Below are 19338 nucleotides of genomic sequence, written 5' to 3'. Positions count from 1 at the left end.
CCTTCATCGTGACAATGCCCGGTGCTCATTGTGGAGTTCTCTGATGAACACCTCTCTGCCCATCTGGGGCATGACTACGCGGTTTCCCCACAGTAGGCAATCGGCCTGAATCGAGAGTTCATCCTTGCGCCTGTGAAATGGTTTAAATTTCTCAGGGCATGTCCTGTACGTGGCTGCCCAGTCCCCATTCAGGACACATTTCTTGACTAGAGACAATAGCGGGTCTCTATTTGTCCAGACTTTAATCTGACAGGCTGTCACGGGTGAGCCTTCGCTTCCGAAAGCTTCAACAGCCATGACCATCTCAGCACCATGCTCGGTAGCCCCCCTCAGTGGTGGCTAGTGGGAGCCTGCTCAGTGCATCGGCGCAGTTTTCGGTGCCCGGTCTGTGCTGAATTGTGTAGTCATAGGCAGCTAACGTGAGTGCCCACCTCTATATGCGGGCCGATGCGTTTGCATTCATGGCCTTGTTGTCGGCCAAAAGGGACGTTAGGGGTTTGTGATCTGTCTCCAGCTCAAATTTCCTGCCAAACAGGTACTGGTGCATTTTCTTTACCACATATACACATGCGAGCGCCTCATTTTCTACCATCCCGTAGCCCCTTTCTGCCTGGGACAGACTCCTGGAGGCATAAGCTACCGGCTGTAACTGACCCTTGGCATTGACATGCTGCAACACACACCCGACACCATAGGACGACGCATCGCACGTTAACACAAGTTTCTTACATGGGTCATATAGCGTTAACAGATTGTTGGAACATAACAAATTGCGTGCTCTATCAAAAGCCCTTTCCTGGCTGTCCCCCCAGACCCATTCACGACCTTTGCGTAGGAGCACGTGTAGCGGCTCTAGCAGCATGCTCAATTTGGGAAGAAAGTTACCAAAATAGTTCAGGAGCCCCAGGAACGAACGCAGCTCCGTCGTGTTACGGGGTCTGGGTGCTCTCTGGATCGCTTCCGTCTTGGATGCGGTAGGGTTGATCCTGTCTGCTGCTACCCTCATCCCCAGGAATTCTACCTCTGGAGCTAGGAAGACGCACTTCACCTTTTTCAGTCGCAGACCTACCCGGTCCAGTCTGTGTAGCACCTCCTCCAGGTTGTGGAAGTGTTCTTCAGTATCGTAACCCGTAATGAGGATGTCGTCCTGAAAAACCACCGTCCTTGGAATCGACTTGAGGAGGCTTTCCATATTTCGTTGGAAGATCGCGGCGGCCGAGCGAATCCCGAACGGACATCTGTTGTACTCAAACAACCCCTTGTGTGTCGTGATGGTGGTCAGCTTCTTCGACTCACTCGCCAGCTCCTGGGTCATGTAAGCTGAGGTCAGGTCCAATTTTGAAAAAAGTTTGCCACCGGATAGCGTCGCAAAGAGGTCCTCCGCTCTCGGTAGCAGGTACTGGTTTTGGAGTGACACCCGATTGATGGTGGCCTTGTAATCGCCACATATCCTGACCGACCCATCCGCCTTGAGCACCGGCACAATCGGGCTCGCCCAGTCACTGAATTCGACTGGCGAGATGATGCCTTCCCTCAACAGGCGGTCCAATTCGCCTTCTATCTTTTCCCGCATCACGTACGGCACCGCTCTGGCCTTGTGGTGTACTGGTCTGGCGTCCGGGTTTATGTGAATCACGACCTTGGCCCCCATGAAAGTGCCAATGCCGGGTTGAAATAATGAGTCAAATTTGTCCAGGACCTGTGAGCATGATACTCGCTCCACAGAGGAAATTGCATTGACATCGCCCCATTTCCAGTTCATGACAGCAAGCCAACTCCTCGCCAGTAGTGCGGGACCGTCCCCTGGGACAATCCAGAGTGGCAACCTGTTCTCCGAATCTTTGTGGGTCACGACTACCGTGGCGCTGCCTAGCACCGGAATGATCTGCTTTGTGTAAGTCCGTAGCTGTGCGTCAATCGGCGATAATTTTGGCCTCCTGGCCTTGGATGCCTACAACTTTTCGAACTGTTTGATACCCATCATGGACTGGCTGGCACCCGTGTCTAACTCCATTGATACTGGGATACCATTGAGGAGCACTTTCAACATTATCGGTGGCGTCCTGGTGTATGAACTGTATACGTGCTCCACATGAACTTGCTGAACTTCAGCTTCCAGCGATTTCCCCCACTGTCCATTTCTGCAAATTTCTGCAGGTATTTTGCTCATCTCTGCAAACTCTGGCTGAATGTATGCCTCCACGCCTCCAGCATGAGTTGCGGTTTGAAACAAAAGGTCCCTTGCCAGTCGATAGTCCCTGACTGCCCCTGTTATTGTCCATGAGTGCACCATTAACAGGTGTTGATGGCTCCATTACTGGCCGCAATGTCCCTTGGAATGGCGTAAATCGCTGTTCAGCTTGCCATTGTTTCTGTCGAACTCCCCCTCTGGGTTCGACTACATGTTGGGGCATGCTCGACTGCCCTTGTCTGCCTGGGGAACTGTGTGCTGCTTTAACAATGTTGAATCTCTGTCCCAACCATTCCTTAACACAGTACCTCTCGTCTGTTCTGCTAGTGGCCATGCTCGCGTAGTTTAAATCCCAGTTTCTTGTCGCCATTGATACGTCCTTACTATACAGTATAAATGCACACGAGGCCCATGCTTGAGAGAAGGTCAGTCTGTGACCTGTCCTTTATTCCTTAGCACTCAAGTGATGAAAGTGGGTGGAGCTTCCCCTTTTATACCTGAAGGTCCAGGTTAGGAGTGTCTCCCACCTCGTGGTCAGTGTTCTCACGGTGTGCAACTTAGGTCAGTTTATACATGGGTTACAATGCTGGTTGAATACATGACAGCAGCGATGACTGAAATGTCTGCAGGGGAGAGCTTTCAAATTAATGTTTTGAGCCCCCATCAAGGGGCATCAGAGTTTCAACCCCGAGCATAGGTTTTGGTTCTACCTTCCATGGTTTGGATTACGATGTTGCGGGTCCCAGTGGTGCTGCTGGTGTAATGCAGCAGTCTACAGTCAGTGCACAACCAGACGATCCTGCGCCTCCTACTCGCATAGGTTCTGGCTCCACCTTCTATGGTTTTGATTCCGACTTTGCGGGTCCCAGTGGTGCTGGTGATATAATGGAACAGTTTACACACATTCACCCACCATCCCAGCCCACGGTTCGCACTCAAATGCCGAGCCATCTGGAACACAGAGCGTCCCACCGTCCCAGCCCGCGCATCTCTCTCTAGTACTGCCGTCTGGAACACAGAGCGTTTACCGCCCAGCCCGCGCCTCCGTGTAATGGTATCGCTTGCAACACCGAGCGTCACACCGTCCCAGCCCGCGCCTCCCAGTGTAGTGGTGCCACGAGGCAGACCCAGGCAGAGGAGAAAGAGATTGGAGACACGTTCTCCTGAGATGCAGCGTGAAACAGATGCGGCTCAGGTTGTGGCATTGGGTATGGAGACCAATGAGCTTACCCGATCACTCATCGGTGGCGTCAGTGCAGTGGGTGAAAAGGTGACGGTCCTGACGGGAGAAATAGCGGTAATGACACGGGAACTTGGGAGGGAATGTCCGAGGGAGTGCAATCGATGGCACAGGCCGTCAGGGAGGACATGCAAGTGGTGGCACAGGCCCTCATAGAGGTAGCTGCTGCAATAAGGGCACACAGCCCCGTGAATCAAATGACACCCCCATGAAGAAGTGAAGTGAACATTCACTGAGATGTGGATGAGACATAGTTGCAGCCTTTCTTTGCTGCTTTTGTTTTTTGGTCTTGATGTAGCTGTAGTAGCGTTTTTCACATTGAAATTGTTCTTAAAATTTTGTAACTTTACAACTTAGAAGTTATCTTATGGTTTTTAAGTGATCTTATAAGGTAAATGCTCTCACATTCTGTAACTTATTTAATTTTGCATCTAAAAAGTGATCTTGAAGTTTAAGTGTTCTTGAGAGTGTAAGATTTTTCAAATTGAGATTGTTTTGTAACTTTTGTAACTTTACAAGTTTATAAGTGATCTTAAAGTCTTTAAGTGATCTTCAAGAATCATATTAAAAAGTAAAGTTTGATTCAACAAATATTTTATTACAGTGACGTTAGCTTTTCAATAAAATATTTTTTCATTAAAACTGTTTCATGTTCCATTAACACAACACAACGTAGGAACAACTGCAAAGAATAAACATGTCCATGTGTAACAGTGGTCGCAGAGCCCTCAAGCATCAGTAGTTGAAGCGTTCACGGATGAGCTGCTGGCACAATGCTCGAGCAATCATTAAAGGAGCACGATGGACGGCCCTCCTCCGACCTCGTGCTCCGGCATCAGGCACTTGCATGCTTTCCTGATCGTCATTATCATCCACATCCTGCTGTTCCGTAATACTATCATCATGCACTGGACCCTCACGTGGGTCTTCTGGTTCCACTACCAGCTCCTGCTGCCTCACGATGGCTATGTTTTGGAGCATGCAACACACAACAGTGAAGTGACCGACAATCTGAGGAGAGTATTACAAGTGTCCTCTGGAATGGTCCAAGCATCGGAATCGCTGTTTCAATATGCCAATGGTCTTCTCAATGATGCTGCGCATTGCAATGTGCACCATGTTGTATTGACGGTCAGCTTCTGTCCGTGTCACGCGTAGGGGCGTCATGAACCAGGTGGTCAGGCCGTACCCTTTGTCCCCCAGTAGCCAGCTCTGCCCTTCTGGCTGCTGTTCAAACATGTCAGATAGAACGCTGTCGCGTAGGATGAATGCATCGTGGGTGCTGCCAGGGTATCTCGCATTGACTGACATGATGCGCTGCTTGTCGTCACACACAAGCTGCACATTGATGGAGTGGAAACCTTTTCTATTCCTGTACTGCTTGGAATGCTCCACAGGTGCTCGCAAGGCGATGTGGGTACAATCAATGCAGTCCTGTACCTTTGGGAAGCCGGCAATCCTGAAGAAGCCCACAGCCCTCTCATGGATCGCTTGTGCGGTCATTGGGAAATTGATGAAGTTATTCCTTCGCGCATACAGCCGTGACCTGGTAAACGCAGGCATGTATTGCACGTTGAGAGATGGCGCACACATCTTCAGTTGTAGCCTGAAACGATCCCGAGGCATAGAAAGAAAGTGCAGCTGTTACCTTCACTGCAACAGACAAGGCAGTTGTCCTTCTGCTTCTGGGCGGCAAATCTGCTCTCAGCATATCACAGATCTCAACGACAACTTATCTGCGGAAACATAGCCTTTTGGCACAATCAGCCTCGCTCATGTCCAGGTACGAGCGCCCGGCTCGATATTGTCAACGTGGGTAAAGTTTCCTGCCCATCAACCTGCGGGCTATGACGTTCCTGGTGCGGTGAGCTCTAATCAATTCTCTCCTATGCAGTGAATTGATGGCGAACCATTGCATAATACGTGGTGTTGAGAATACAGCACCCATTCTGCAAATTTAAGTTTAAAAGTGTCTATCTGTCTGCCTCTCCCTGTCCCTGGCCGAATGGCCTCAGTCCCCTTCGCAGCTTGAAAGCTGTTTGATGTTTCTTCGGCTGCCGTCCAGCCACTGATGGAAGGAAGGCCTGCCTGAGGCACCACAGCTTGAAGGCTGCTGCTGCTTCACACAGGTAGGAACATGGAATATTTAATCTTTGCATTCTTTATAACTTTTTATTCAGGTTGGCTCAATCCTATTTCGGGACATTTCAAACATTAATGAACCAATTTTAGGTGCAAGTTTATTAATTTTCTTAGAATTGTATAATTTTTCTATTATGTCATAAATGTTATCTTTAGATGTACTCACTTACCCCACATATGGCCTGTGTCTTCCTCACACACACCCTTCTGTGTGTGTCTCTTTCTCACACACACACACACATATACATGCACCTCACTCTGCGTCAAAGGTTACCTCAAAAAATGTTCCTAACTTCATTTTGATTGGGATTTTGAAGGCTTACTGTCTCTGTCACAGTTGTTGAGGAGGTTTTTATTCAGGGGGTTTACAAGTACACAAGCTCAGACTGTAGTATTGTGGGGATTGAAATAGCTGGGAGATGCAAATTTTCTAATATGCAAAAGCTGTACGAGCACCAGCAGTTTACGCTTCATGGCTTTCCACAACCAGCTGCAATCAGAGGTAAACTTGCCGGATTCACTAAGGCAGGTGGCTCTAAAAGCCAGGTTTTTAAAAAACATTTCCATGGTGGTCATTGCAGATTGGTTTTGAACAATGACTGCCGATCCGAACACACAATATAAATTAAATTCTAATTTGTAAATAGTTCATGGTAACTGCTGTATATTGAACCTAGTAACAAAATGACCATCGAGAAATGCCATCAAAAATAAGTGACAGTTTTGGGCTACAAAAAAGAAAATCCCTTCCAAAGAATTCACAAATTAGCAGGGTCTGACTTAACATTTTCTTCCCATCTATTATAAATGTAATAGAAATGTATGCAGCACAGATAGATGAGCTGTCAAATAGCAGGAAATGCATAAACATGCATGGTAAAATACATTGGGGTACAGTTTCCGCTTTGGATGCAATTGACGATTGCTGTTCAAATTGTGACAGTTCTAAAAAGTGTCGTTCCCCCCCACCCCACCACCCCAAGTGTCTGCTCAAACTCATCGCTGAATGCAGAATCTGCCATGAACTTGCGCAATCGTTTAAAATGTAATTTAAAAAAATAACTTTTAACAAATATTCCTTGATAAATTTAAATGTTCACTTGGTAAAGTCTGATTAATACGGCTAAAAATGGCTTTATCACAAAAAATTGCACTTGTTAAAATCAGGTGTCAATCCACCACCTATGAGTAACCTGATTTTAAATCACTATAAATTACTTTTAAAAACTAACAGTTTCCTTGTGCCTAAAAGTTCCAGCCTAATTTTTGTAGCCTGTTCGACGGCATGCAAACGAGCACAATTAACAGACAATCCCAATGATGATTAATTCATACTGGGAACGTGGCCAGTTTTGTGGGCGGGCCAGTTTCTAGTGCAATGTTTTTTGGGACTAATTATTTGTACTGCACTTTTTTTTGATAGACAGGCGTCTGTCCAGCCGCCCCCCCGCAATCCACATGGTGCCAGAAGCAGGACCTGAGGCTCCGATTCTCTCCCCCACCTTGCCCCCGCCAGCCTGCGCTCGATGGTGGCAGGAGGGTGCCAATGGTGGTGGGCTGCTGCTCCAGCTGACCGGGCCACGAGCCTCCCGCTGAACTACGAGCCTCCAACCGAGCCCTGAGCCTGAGCTGCAAGCCTCTGACCGGGCCTCGAGCCTCCTGTGAGCCGTGAGTTTCCCGCTAAGCTCCGAGCCCCGAGCTCCCCACTGGGCCCCGGAGCCTCGAGCTCCCCCTGGGCTGCTGAGCTCCCCGCTGGGCCCTGAGACACGAGCTCCCCGCTGGGCCCCGAGACACGAGCTCCCTGCTGGGCCCCGAGTTCCCCGCTGTGTTGCCGAGCACTGAGCTGGGCCGCCGAGCACCAAGCTCCCCGCTTGACCTGGTTGGAGGGAGAGAGAGAGAGCCTGGTTGGGGGGAGAGAGAGAGAGCCTAGTTGGGGGAAGAGAGAGAGAGAGCCTGGTTGGGGGGGAGAGAGAGAGAGCCTATTTGGGGGGAGAGAGAGAGAGAGCCTGGTTGCGGGGAGAGCGAGCCTGATTTGGGGGGGGGGGGGAGAGGGAGAGAGCCTGGTTGGGGGGAGAGAGAGAGCCTGGTTGGGGGGGTGGGGGGTAGAGAGAGAGAGTCTGGTTGGGGTAAGAGCGAGAGGCTGGGTGGAGAGTGAGCGAGGCTGGGGAAGAGACACACGGCGGGAGGGCAGGGGGGGGGGGGATCGGAGTGGAGAGAGTGATGCAGGAATGATGGATCACATTCTTCCGACTCCCTACAAGAGACATCGTTGGAGTGGATGATATCCAGCAGTCATGACACTGTCACAATTCACTTCAGACCCAATAAACCTATTAACAATCCATACATAATGCCCCATCTATGAGGGGGGGGAAAGGTGGGGAGGATGCACTTGCGCTTGGGTAAGGCACTTCGGCTGGGGGAGGAATGCACTTGTATTGGGATAAGGCACTATGGCTGGGGAGGGAAGTACTTGGACTGGGGTAAGGCACATTGGCTGGGGGAGGCATACACTTGGACTGGGGTAAGGCACTTTGGTTAGGGAGGGAAGTACATGGACTGGGGTAAGGCACTTTGACTGGGGGAGGCATACACTTGGGCTGGGGTAAGGCACTTTGGTTAGGGAGGGAAGTACATGGACTGGGGTAAGGCACTTTGGCTAGGGAGGGAAGTACATGGACTGGGGTAAGGCACTTTGGCTGGGGAGGGAAGTACTTGGACTGGGGTAAGGCACTTTGGCTGGGGGAGGGAAGTACTTGGACTGGGGTAAGGCACTTTGGCTGGGGGAGACATGCACTTGGACTGGGGTAAGGCACTTAGGCTGGGGGAGGCATACACTTGGACTGGGGTAAGGCACTTTGGTTAGGGAGGGAAGTACATGGACTGGGGTAAGGCACTTTGGCTGGGGGAGGGAAGTACATGGACTGGGGTAAGGCACTTTGGCTGGGGGAGGGAAGTACATGGACTGGGGTAAGGCACCTTGGCTGGGGAGGGAAGTACTTGGACTGGGGTAAGGCACTTTGGCTGGGGGAGACATGCACTTGGACTGGGGTAAGGCACTTTGGCTGGGGGAGGCATACACTTGGACTGGGGTAAGGCACTTTGGCTGGGGGAGGCATACACTTGGACTGGGGTAAGGCACTTTGGTTAGGGAGGGAAGTACATGGACTGGGGTAAGACACTTTGGCTAGGGAGGGAAGTACATGGACTGGGGTAAGGCACTTTGGCTGGGGAGGGAAGTACTTGGACTGGGGTAAGGCACTTTGGCTGGGGGAGGGAAGTACTTGGACTGGGGTAAGGCACTTTGGCTGGGGGAGACATGCACTTGGACTGGGGTAAGGCACTTTGGCTGGGGGAGGCATACACTTGGACTGGGGTAAGGCACTTTGGTTAGGGAGGGAAGTACATGGACTGGGGTAAGGCACTTTGGCTGGGGGAGGGAAGTACATGGACTGGGGTAAGGCACTTTGGCTGGGGGAGGGAAGTACATGGACTGGGGTAAGGCACCTTGGCTGGGGAGGGAAGTACTTGGACTGGGGTAAGGCACTTTGGCTGGGGGAGACATGCACTTGGACTGGGGTAAGGCACTTTGGCTGGGGGAGGCATACACTTGGACTGGGGTAAGGCACTTTGGTTAGGGAGGGAAGTACATGGACTGGGGTAAAGCACTTTGGCTGGGGGAGACATGCACTTGGACTGGGGTAAGGCACCTTGGCTGGGGAGGGAAGTACTTGGACTGGGGTAAGGCATTTTGGCTGGGGGAGACATGCACTTGGACTGGGGTAAGGCACTTTGGCTGGGGGAGGCATACACTTGGACTGGGGTAAGGCACTTTGGTTAGGGAGGGAAGTACATGGACTGGGGTAAGGCACTTTGGCTGGGGAGGGAAGTACTTGGACTGGGTAAGGCACTTTGGCTGGGGGAGACATGCACTTGGACTGGGGTAAGGCACTTTGGCTGGGGGAGGCATACACTTGGACTGGGGTAAGGCACTTTGGTTAGGGAGGGAAGTACATGGACTGGGGTAAGGCACTTTGGCTGGGGGAGGCATACACTTGGACTGGGGTAAGGCACTTTGGTTAGGGAGGGAAGTACATGGACTGGGGTAAGGCACTTTGGCTGGGGGAGGGAAGTACATGGACTGGGGTAAGGCACCTTGGCTGGGGAGGGAAGTACTTGGACTGGGGTAAGGCACTTTGGCTGGGGGAGACATGCACTTGGACTGGGGTAAGGCACCTTGGCTGGGGAGGGAAGTACTTGGACTGGGGTAAGGCACTTTGGCTGGGGGAGACATGCACTTGGACTGGGGTAAGGCACTTTGGCTGGGGGATGGATGTACTTGGATTGCGGTAAGGCACCTTGGTTGGGGGAGGGATGTACTTGGACTACGGAAAGGTATTCGGCTGGCCCTTGCTGTGTTCTGGGCAGCTCTGTCCTCTGTCGTTGCAGGAAGTCAAAGTGGATCGAGTAACAATTTGCAAAGTCAGAGAGACATTGGAATGGGCGGATCCATTGACACATTCCTGTGAAACTTCAGGGTGTGACTTATCCTCCAAGGGGACCAATCAGAAAAAGGGGCGGAGCCTGTAGTCCATTTTTGCAATACAAACAAGCGCGTCCATGTTTTTTAAACTAATGCAAAAGATTGTGGAAACTATTTGCGCTGGACACAATTTGCATTTAAAATTCATTGATCTTTTGCGTTGGTTGCACTGATAGCGGGGGAATGGCGCCAAAAAAAAAAGCAGCGCAATTGAGTGGAAACTCCAGGCCATAAAATATAACAATTTAAAAAAAAATTCCATAAGCAATGCCAGAACAGTTCAACTAGTACTGTATGTACATCTTTGAAGTAGTTTGTCAATTTCCTTGATTGCCAATAATTCACTTGTAATGATTACATTAACAGTTCAGTGCAGAACCATTGTTGTGAAGAGACTGATATTGTTATGGTGAAATGTCACGATTATATGTATTTATCAATCAACTTGTCTTCTGTGTAAATTACTGAGAATATAATAGAGAACATATGAAACTGTTCTAAAAAGGCCAGATTTTTCATTAAGCCACATATGGTTTTTGTTTTAAAAAAAATGATAGTCCGCAAAGTTGTGCAGCAACACTGTGTAGAATTAGTTGATCTCCCATAGAGTTGCTCACATACAGGAAAAAAATTGTTGCTCACTTTTCTTTTAACTGTAATGCTGCTTCTCTCCTGCTCAGTAACAATTTCTGTTGCCTATTCTGTCTTCTATTTGTCTTCCAATCTATCTCTCTCAACTCCATACCAGCCTCTCTTCTGCCATCAACTGCATTATCCTAATTGCTTGACTAGAAAAAGGGAAAGAGAAAAAAAAGTCACCTTCACTGCTATCATTTAAATTATTTAATTCTTTTAATGAAATTAAATTATTTCAGTCAATTTTTTTTAAAGTTAATGTTTTTAAACTTTTTTTTCCTTTTATGGATAAATAATCTAGAATAAGGCTGGGTCTAAAAGCTGGAAGGCAGGCCAAGGCCTGGCTGAAATCAAGAGGCATGCCATGGCTGACAGGATTGGATGTCTATAATAAAGCTGGGGACAGAACTGGGCAATAAGCAAAAAAGCAGAGCTCCAAAAAAGGAACACTACTGACCATGGTGCCCAAGTTCTAAAAGGTACATGAAGAAATACTTGCTTGACCTTGTCCTTATGAACCTATCTGTTAAGAGGCATGTCTGTTCACGGCGACATTGGTTGGAATGATTGCTGTGCAGTCCTTGTAAAAACAGAGTCTCACCTTCATTGTGAGGACACCACCTATCGTGTATTGTGGTACCTGTACTACCATCATGCTAAACAGATTACACTGATAACGGAGCCGGCAGCCCAAAACTGGGCACCTACGAAGCGTTGTGGGTCATTAGCAGCTGCAAAATTGTACACCGCCATAAACTCCTGGCCTGACACATCCCTAATTCTTCCATCTCCATTCAAACAGAAGATCAACAGTGATTCAATAGGGAGTGTGGCAGGCCATGCCAGAAGCAACACCAGGCATACATTAGAATGAGGTACTAACTTAGTAAAGCTACTACACAAAGTTACCTGCATGTTAAATTCCACAGCTCAATTCCACCAATTACATTCAATTATCTCTTTAACCCTTGACATGTGTTCTCATAACTAGCCTCTAGGTAATGCCTTCCAGCAACTGTTGTCTCCATTTGTAGACTTCCCCTATCAACAATATGAGGGACATCTTGTCTGTGGAATAATGGATGAACCTACACAGGATTGCTCATGCTATGCCAATGCGTTCCAAATATCCAAATCCAATACATCATATCAGGCTTGTTTGTCACCAACTGCTTAATCCAGATCGTAACGTGAAGGGCTTTAGCAAAGAGAAGTGCCCATTGTGAGGCTGACTGCCCCTCAGGATATTCAGTGACAGATCAATGTAAGCCAAAGGACTCCCATATCTCTCTTTTGCCCTAAATCCACCTTTTAGATTGGTCCTGGGTCTAACAACAGGCCAGGGAAAAGCCTTCTATTGCATGCCTTAGAGTTCTGAACCATGAAGGAGAGCTAGTCGTACATATTCCTTAAACCACAAGGTTAATCTGCACTGGCAATTTTCTGTCACTGATGAAACACCATAGTGCCTTTCGCCCCTTCTCTGCCTGGTCCTGAAAGAATGTGTCCAGGCTAAACCGAGCATCCACCATGACCCCAGATACTGATAAAAATCAACAATTGTAACAGATCCCATTGTATCTTCAAAAATGGCAATAAGACTTTTGGAGACCTTAGTATGAAAAATCTAATACAAGGCTATAATGCAGAATGAACCTCAAAATAAATGCATTTAGTCCTTGCTGCCAAATGTCTGTCAATGCCACTCCAGCTGACCACTAGGAGGTGTAAGAATTTAATATTCAGTCATCTAATCAAATACTGTTCTGTGCCCAAGCAGAATTTGAATGATATGCCAGAATTATAAGTGGGAGGCGAGTTACCCGCAGGCAGAGTCTCATTAGCATTTCAATGATCCGTTTCCACCCCCAGCAGTCAGCCAGATGGAGAGATGGCTGCAGGCGGGTAGGCCTGTGGCACTAGGGTGCAGAGAGGAGGGAGGCAATGATCGGGTGAGGGCCGGGGTGGGGTGGTCGGGGGCTGGAGAAGGATTGGGTAGGGGGGAGGGAGAGAGGATTGGGGCGGAGTCTGAGAAGGCAATCGGAGGCCTCGTGTGGGGGATTCGGAGGCCTCTGGGGGGGGGGGGGGGTGGGGGAGGCATGGATGCTGGATCCAGCAGGTAAGTGTAAAGGCACTTACATCCTGAATCAGCAGTCCTTGCCATACTTTGGCTGGCAGTTTCTCCAAGGCCTGAGAAACCTGACCAGCCACAGTTAAAATTGAAATGCTGGTTATGCTGGGACTGACATATGAGGAGAGACTGGATCGACTGGGCCTGTATTCACTGGAGTTTAAAAAGATAGAAACATATAAAATTCTGACAGGACTGGACAGGTTAAGATGCAGGAAGATTGCTCCCGATGTTGGTGAAGTCCAGAACCAGGGGTCACAGTCTAAGGATAAGGGGTAAGCCATTTAGGACTGAGATGAGGAGAAACATCTTCACTCAGAGTTGTTAACCTGTGGAATTCACTGCCGCAGAGAGTTGTTGATGCCAGTTCATTGGATATATTCAAGAGTGAGTTAGATATGGCCCTTACGACTAAAGGGATCAAGGGGTATGGAGAGAAAGCAGGAAAGGGGTACTGAGGTGAATGATCAGCCATGATCTTATTGAATGGTGGTGCCGGCTCGAAGGGCCGAATGGCCTACACCTGCACCTATTTTCTATGTTTCTATGTTTCTATCTAAATCTGAGGCACGCCAGCCTCATTATGTTTAAATGGGTGATCCGTCTCCCGGCAATGAGTTGGCTGCTCGCCCTCTGTCCTGCCTCCCTTAAAACCGGAAGTGGGTGGATTGGAGACGAGTTTGGGTCGGGATTCCATTTTATTTAAATACTTTAGCCATTCACCCAACCCCAACCCGCCCGTTTTTGGGGGTTAAAATTTCCCCCATAGAATCAAACAGCACAGGAGGAGGCCATTTGGCCCATTGAGCCTGTGCTGACTCGCTGAAAGAGCTACCAATTAGTATCACTCCCCTGCTCTTTGCCATTGCCTCTCAAATATTTCCCTTTTTAAGTAGAGATCCATTTCCTTTTCAAAGTTAATACTGAATGTGCTTCCACCGCCCTTTGAGGCAATGCATTGCAGATTATCATAACTCACTGAGTAAAAAAAATCTCATCTTCCCCCAGGCAGTTTCTACAGTTATTTTAAATCTATGTCCTCCTGCCAGTGGCAACAGTTTCTTCCCTATCAAAACCCGTCACAATTTTGAACACCTCTATTAAACTTGTTCTGCCACCTTCAACGATTGGTGGATGTGAACCACCATTGTTGCACGGTTTCCCTCCAAGTTTGCTAGCAGTAAAATATTCGTCACTACTGGGATATTTGCAATGTTTACAGATCTGTGATTTCTTGGCCCATTTATGGGTGCTCTGCCTGAAAAAGGGTGGAGGCCACAATTTGCTGAGTCAAGTTCTGAAATAGTATATTAGGTTCTGTAAGACCTACTTCACCACAGAGGATGTTAGTTTAAATTGTGTTATATCAACACGTGGGGGCGAAATCGGTTTGGGCAGTAAAGATTCAGCAACTCATTTCTTTTCCATTGGACAAGAAAACTGGATGGTGTGTAACGGGCACTTTCAATTTGCTATTGATTGTTTTCAAGCTCCTGCCCAAGAACAATTTCACCCCATCATCTGATCTCTTGCATACCTGCCCTGTCAAACAATTTCATTTTGCCAAGTAGTGCAACAGTTAAGATGGTTTCTTCACAATACTTTTGGGATGAAATAATCATGATTCATTAATCCTGTGCATAAGGAGTTGTGTTAACTGTATGCTATTAGGCGAGCCATTTTATAGAAACAGAATGTGTCATTTTGGGAGGGGTGAAACAAAAGCAGTTATTGGCTGAGTACAAAAACAACACATTGTATTTATATAGCACCTTTAACATAGTGAAACGTCCCAAGGCACTTCACAGGAATATTACGAGATAAAAATTTGACAAAAAAGAGCAATTCTGTGTAAATTACAGAGAATCATCAGTTTGTTCACCTGACCTTTCACAATGTGGGAGGCCAAATCACCACAGTTGCAAGTAAAAATGAGAGTGTCAAAGTACCATTTTATTTTTCTCCAAGATAAATTGATTCATGAGTGTGCTAATGTTAGACTGCTGAGGTACATACGCAATCCTCTGGTGAAGGATCATTGTCGATGATTTTCATCGGGGGAGGAAGAGGGGTATGGGACTCATCATCTGGCTCATCTTCTCCTCCACTCTGCATTCCAGATGAAGACTTGGATAAAGTGCCACTGGGTGGTTCATCTTTCCTTCCCTTCTGTTAAGAGAAAATCCATAAAAGATCAAACAATATATATTTCATAGACTCCAAAAATCATTGTTGATTTAAAGTCTTGTAAAAGGCTTATATACATACATATATATATATATAGCCTTGAATAAGATTCTTTAGTTTTTTTTAAACAGTTTCTTGTCAGTATAAACACAACTAAAATGCTTTGCTTTCAACTTAGTACAAGTATATAGCCTAGAAGTTTGGGTAGTTTGTGCCTCCCGTTAGTGCACCAGGGCACAAACAACTTTTCGCCTGGGCACGGCACGGTTAATGACTCCTGCTAAATTCCGCGGGAGTTTAGTGGTGGTAGTAACTCATAGCGTCCCGCTCCGCTGTGACGCCATCACCGTGCGCAGTGCCCCGTTTTCATCCCGGAACAAAAATGGGGAGCGGCCCCTAAAGCTGAGGTGGGCGATGCCAGCGACAGCTTCAGGGAACATGAGTCTGCAGGTCGCTCGTGAGGCGCTACTTAAAGAGGAGGTGGCAGCCAATAAAAAAAAATTGCCGCCTCGATCGCGGGATCCATGCTGGGCTGCTGGCATGGCTCCCCCGCTCCCCGGTGGTCCATGGAGGCCTGTTTCATCCCTGAAGAGTTTGCAGCTTGGGCCCTTCCCTTTAATGAAGGGAAGAGTCCTTCCTACGCAGCAGAGCTACAGGGCCCAGTGTGTAGCGCTGTGCCCCACACTTAACCCGTCCACTGCACTATCGCCCCAGAAGGGACGTGCAGTACACGGGGGGCGGGGGCAGTAACCCAAATTTTTTGAGTGGGGCGGGACTTCCGCGTCTGCCGCAGATTGTCCTGCCTCCCGGATGTTACCATCCCCAAACGTTTCCACCGATAATGTTTATCCTCCTCCATTTTTCTGCTCTTGTCCTGCATATACTCATGTTCTGAGTACAGTTCTACAGGCACCAGGAGCCCTGCAATAACTCACCCAAACTGCCATTCTTCATGTGTGAGCTTGGACAGTGAGTGTCAGAGAACATTGCAACTGAGCCCAAATCTGTCACTCTTGCCCACCCCACACCTGCCAAACCCGTCCCACCCCCCACTCCCCTCCAATGACACATACCCGCAAGGTTTACTTGATAGCAATTGGGAGCTGAGACCCTGATCAATTTTTCCTTTCCTTATCCCAGCTGAGTCCAAATGAAACACCCTACCACCGATCCCGCCCAGATCAATGAACTCAGAAACAGCAGGAATTGAACCTGGGGAATTCTATTGCTCAGTTCCACAGTTCCTCGCAACTGAGCCAACAGAAAGTGCATTATCCATGTACCAGTTTTAGTATAGACTCGGCTCACAATATCTTTGTTTTATTTCAGGGCTGGAAATAAGATTATACCCCCCCCGCCCCCCAAGAACACCCAGAGTGGAGCTGTACAAAAACAACAACATACCTCATCTGCACTGTCCTCCTGAGGTGCATTTTCATTCTCCCCTGTTTTGGGAGATGCTGGATCTACGCTTGTCTTGCCATTCCTGCCTCTTTTCTGCTTGACAATCTTCCTGTTATCTGCCTTGCCACTGCTGAGTCTACGGACAGGGCTAGTCAGCCATTTCTTCAGCGTGTTTCCTGAACGTTTGGGTCCTGGGGAATTCTGCATGGAACTTAACGAAGGCTGAGGCTGAAGGTTTGAAACAGATTCAGACTTGGCTCCATTGTCATTCGGTGAATAAGTTTCTAGAATCAGAATGGATAAAAAATTATTTTACCAACCTTCGATCAGAATTCATAAATGTAACTTTGTTCTATATACTTCACTTTCTAGACATCCTAATGAGATTATTGGTTGTATTGTGCACATCCACTTTTTTATGCAATCTAAACTGATATGTGCATGGATTTGGAGATAATAAATTATCTATAACTCAGCACATCACAAGTTCTTGGTCTTAGCCATGGGAATGAATAAAATAGTGGGATAGTCATTTAGTGAGACTCCAACTCCATTCTTACTTCTTGCTGCAGAAGGTCCAGTTTACCCACCCTTAAACCTGGAGAATGGTACAGTTGGGCAAGGAGCGGGAGGCGGGGCGGGGCGGGGGAAGAGGTCAAGAACCAAAAAATGGGGAGAAATAAAAATGAAAACTTAAATCACTGTTGCATGCCAAACAATGGTAGGCTACTGCAATAAGTAGTTGGATTGTATATTTAAGATGTATAACCTACTAGTCCTATGTGATTCCCCTAATTGTGCAGGCTTGCGGCAGGCTTTCACTGGCAGCCTGTTGGGACTGTGGTGGCCCCAGACCTCCTTGGGTTGACAACAGCTCCCAGGAGCTTTTGGGCATCTGGCAATCCATCCCTGTTCATGCACCATTACACAGTTAACTGAAGGTTACATTTATTTTTGATGGTTACATAGAGAAAAGCTTACCACAAATTCTCCAGTTTCCTCTATGTGGGCTAAATAGTAGGTTTTAACTCCTACAAAGCAGCCCAGCCAGTGAAAAGGAGAATAATCATCATGAATCAGCTGGAAACTGGAATCAGGAGGCATTTAAACAGCTAAGCGAGCACTGGGAAAGTTAAAGCAGATGATAACTGTGCAAAACTGGTGAAGAATATTGGTTGCAGACCGAGAAAAGGCAGCTTTGCAGCCCAGCCATCCATACTGCAAGGCATGATGGAATGAAGAGTCACAGTTTATGGGGAAGATTGCCAGCACCCAATAAGCTCCTCGTGCAGCAGGTACAGGAGCTGGCGTCAGAAAGTAGAAACACCAGTAATTTTCTGTCTGCTCGTCACAAAACACAGAGTATCACAGTGTGCCCTTCGCATTGTAGTTCTGGAGAAACAGGGTGAAAACAACCCATGATGCTTCTATCTCACACATAGAATGCGCGGACAGGACACAAAACGCAGATACATTTCTGACAAAGGCTTTCATGATACGGATAGATAGACTGAAATATCCTAAATCAGTTAAAGAACTGGAGAAGTAAAAAAAAGCTACAATACTTATTTCAATGCTTATTGAAAAGCTGTTCCTGAAAAATATGAAATGAAGTTGTAGATTTCAAGCTGATTAAAAAAATCTTGAAACACTTTCTTTCCCTTAGTTATCTTTCTGGACCTGTACAGGTTGCACCTCAACAGAGCCGGTACCAATATCCTCGTGGGGAGGTTTGCTGGTGCTATTGGAGAGAGTTTAAACTAAGTTGGCAAGGGGATGGGCACCAGGATGTAGCATTAGAAAGGAGAAACAAAGGGCACAAAAGATTGGGAGAGACGGATAGCACTAAAGCAAGAAATAGTAAGGTATTAGGTGGGGTCAGACTAGGAGAGAATACAGGATGGTCTAAGATAACTTACAGTGTATGTATGCGAACACACGAAGCATAGAAAAAAAGTTGATGATCTGCAGGTGCAAAGAGCCACATGGGAATATGATGTCATGGCAATAACGGAGACCTGGCTCAAAAAAGGGTAGGATTGGATATTAAATATTCCTGGATATAGGGTGTTCATGAAAGATAGGGAAGGAAATATAGGAGGTGGTATGACAGTATTGGTTAAGGAGAAGGTTAAAGTACTGGAGAGAGAGGATGTCCTGGAGGGGTCAAGGACAGAATCTATTTGGTTAAAGTAAAGAAATAATAGAGGTGCCAGTACACTACTAGGTGTATTCTATAGGCCGCCACCAAGTGTGAAAAATATGGAGGAGCAAATTTGCAGAGAAATTACAAAGAGATGCAAGAACTATAGAGTAGTGATAATGGGAGACTACACTATTCTAACAGAGACTGGGATAGTAATAGTGTAAAGGGCAGAGAGGGGGAAGAATTTCTGAAATGTGTTCAGGAGAATTTTCTTGATCAGTCCGTTTCCGGCCCAAAGAGGGAGGAGGCATTGCTGGATCTGGTTCTGGGGAATGAGGTAAAGCAAGTGGAGAAAGTGTCAGTAGGTGAACATTTAGGGAACAACGATCATAGTATCATAAGATTCAGATTAGCTATGGAAAAGGACAGGGAGCAATCTAGAGTAAAAATACTTAATTGGAGGAAGACACATTTCAGTGGGATAAGAATGGATCTGGCCCAAGTAAATTAGAATCAAAGATTGGCAGGTAAAACAGTCCAGGTCCCGAACTTCATTTTGAAGGGTGGAAGATGCCTGAGCATGAGTTCTTTTAACGTGAGATAGCTGTTGCTCACCGGCTACCACACAGGCTTGGTAGAGCGAGGTCTTGACCCAGTGGCAAGGGGGTCTGAGACGACTGGAGACCAGGCTCTACTGTATGGGCCTAGTTGCCAACGG

General features: G+C 47.5%; 1 protein-coding gene across 1 annotated transcript in view; it reads right to left on the bottom strand.

Moving 5' to 3' along the window:
- kalrna (kalirin RhoGEF kinase a) overlaps window positions 1–19338 on the bottom strand; it is a 989478-nt gene that overhangs the window by 149201 nt on the left and 820939 nt on the right. The window contains exons 36-37 of the mRNA XM_070875649.1: window positions 16475–16758; window positions 14900–15052 (exon numbers count right to left, since the gene is read on the bottom strand). Of these exons, the coding sequence (XP_070731750.1) occupies window positions 14900–15052; window positions 16475–16758 (437 nt within the window). The remainder of the gene's footprint in view (window positions 1–14899; window positions 15053–16474; window positions 16759–19338) is intronic.

This window comes from Pristiophorus japonicus, chromosome 3 (assembly GCF_044704955.1).
Source record: "Pristiophorus japonicus isolate sPriJap1 chromosome 3, sPriJap1.hap1, whole genome shotgun sequence".
Lineage (NCBI taxonomy): Eukaryota > Metazoa > Chordata > Chondrichthyes > Pristiophoridae > Pristiophorus > Pristiophorus japonicus.
Note: the sequence above shows the minus strand (reverse complement) of the source record. Positions and strands in the feature narration are given on the sequence as shown.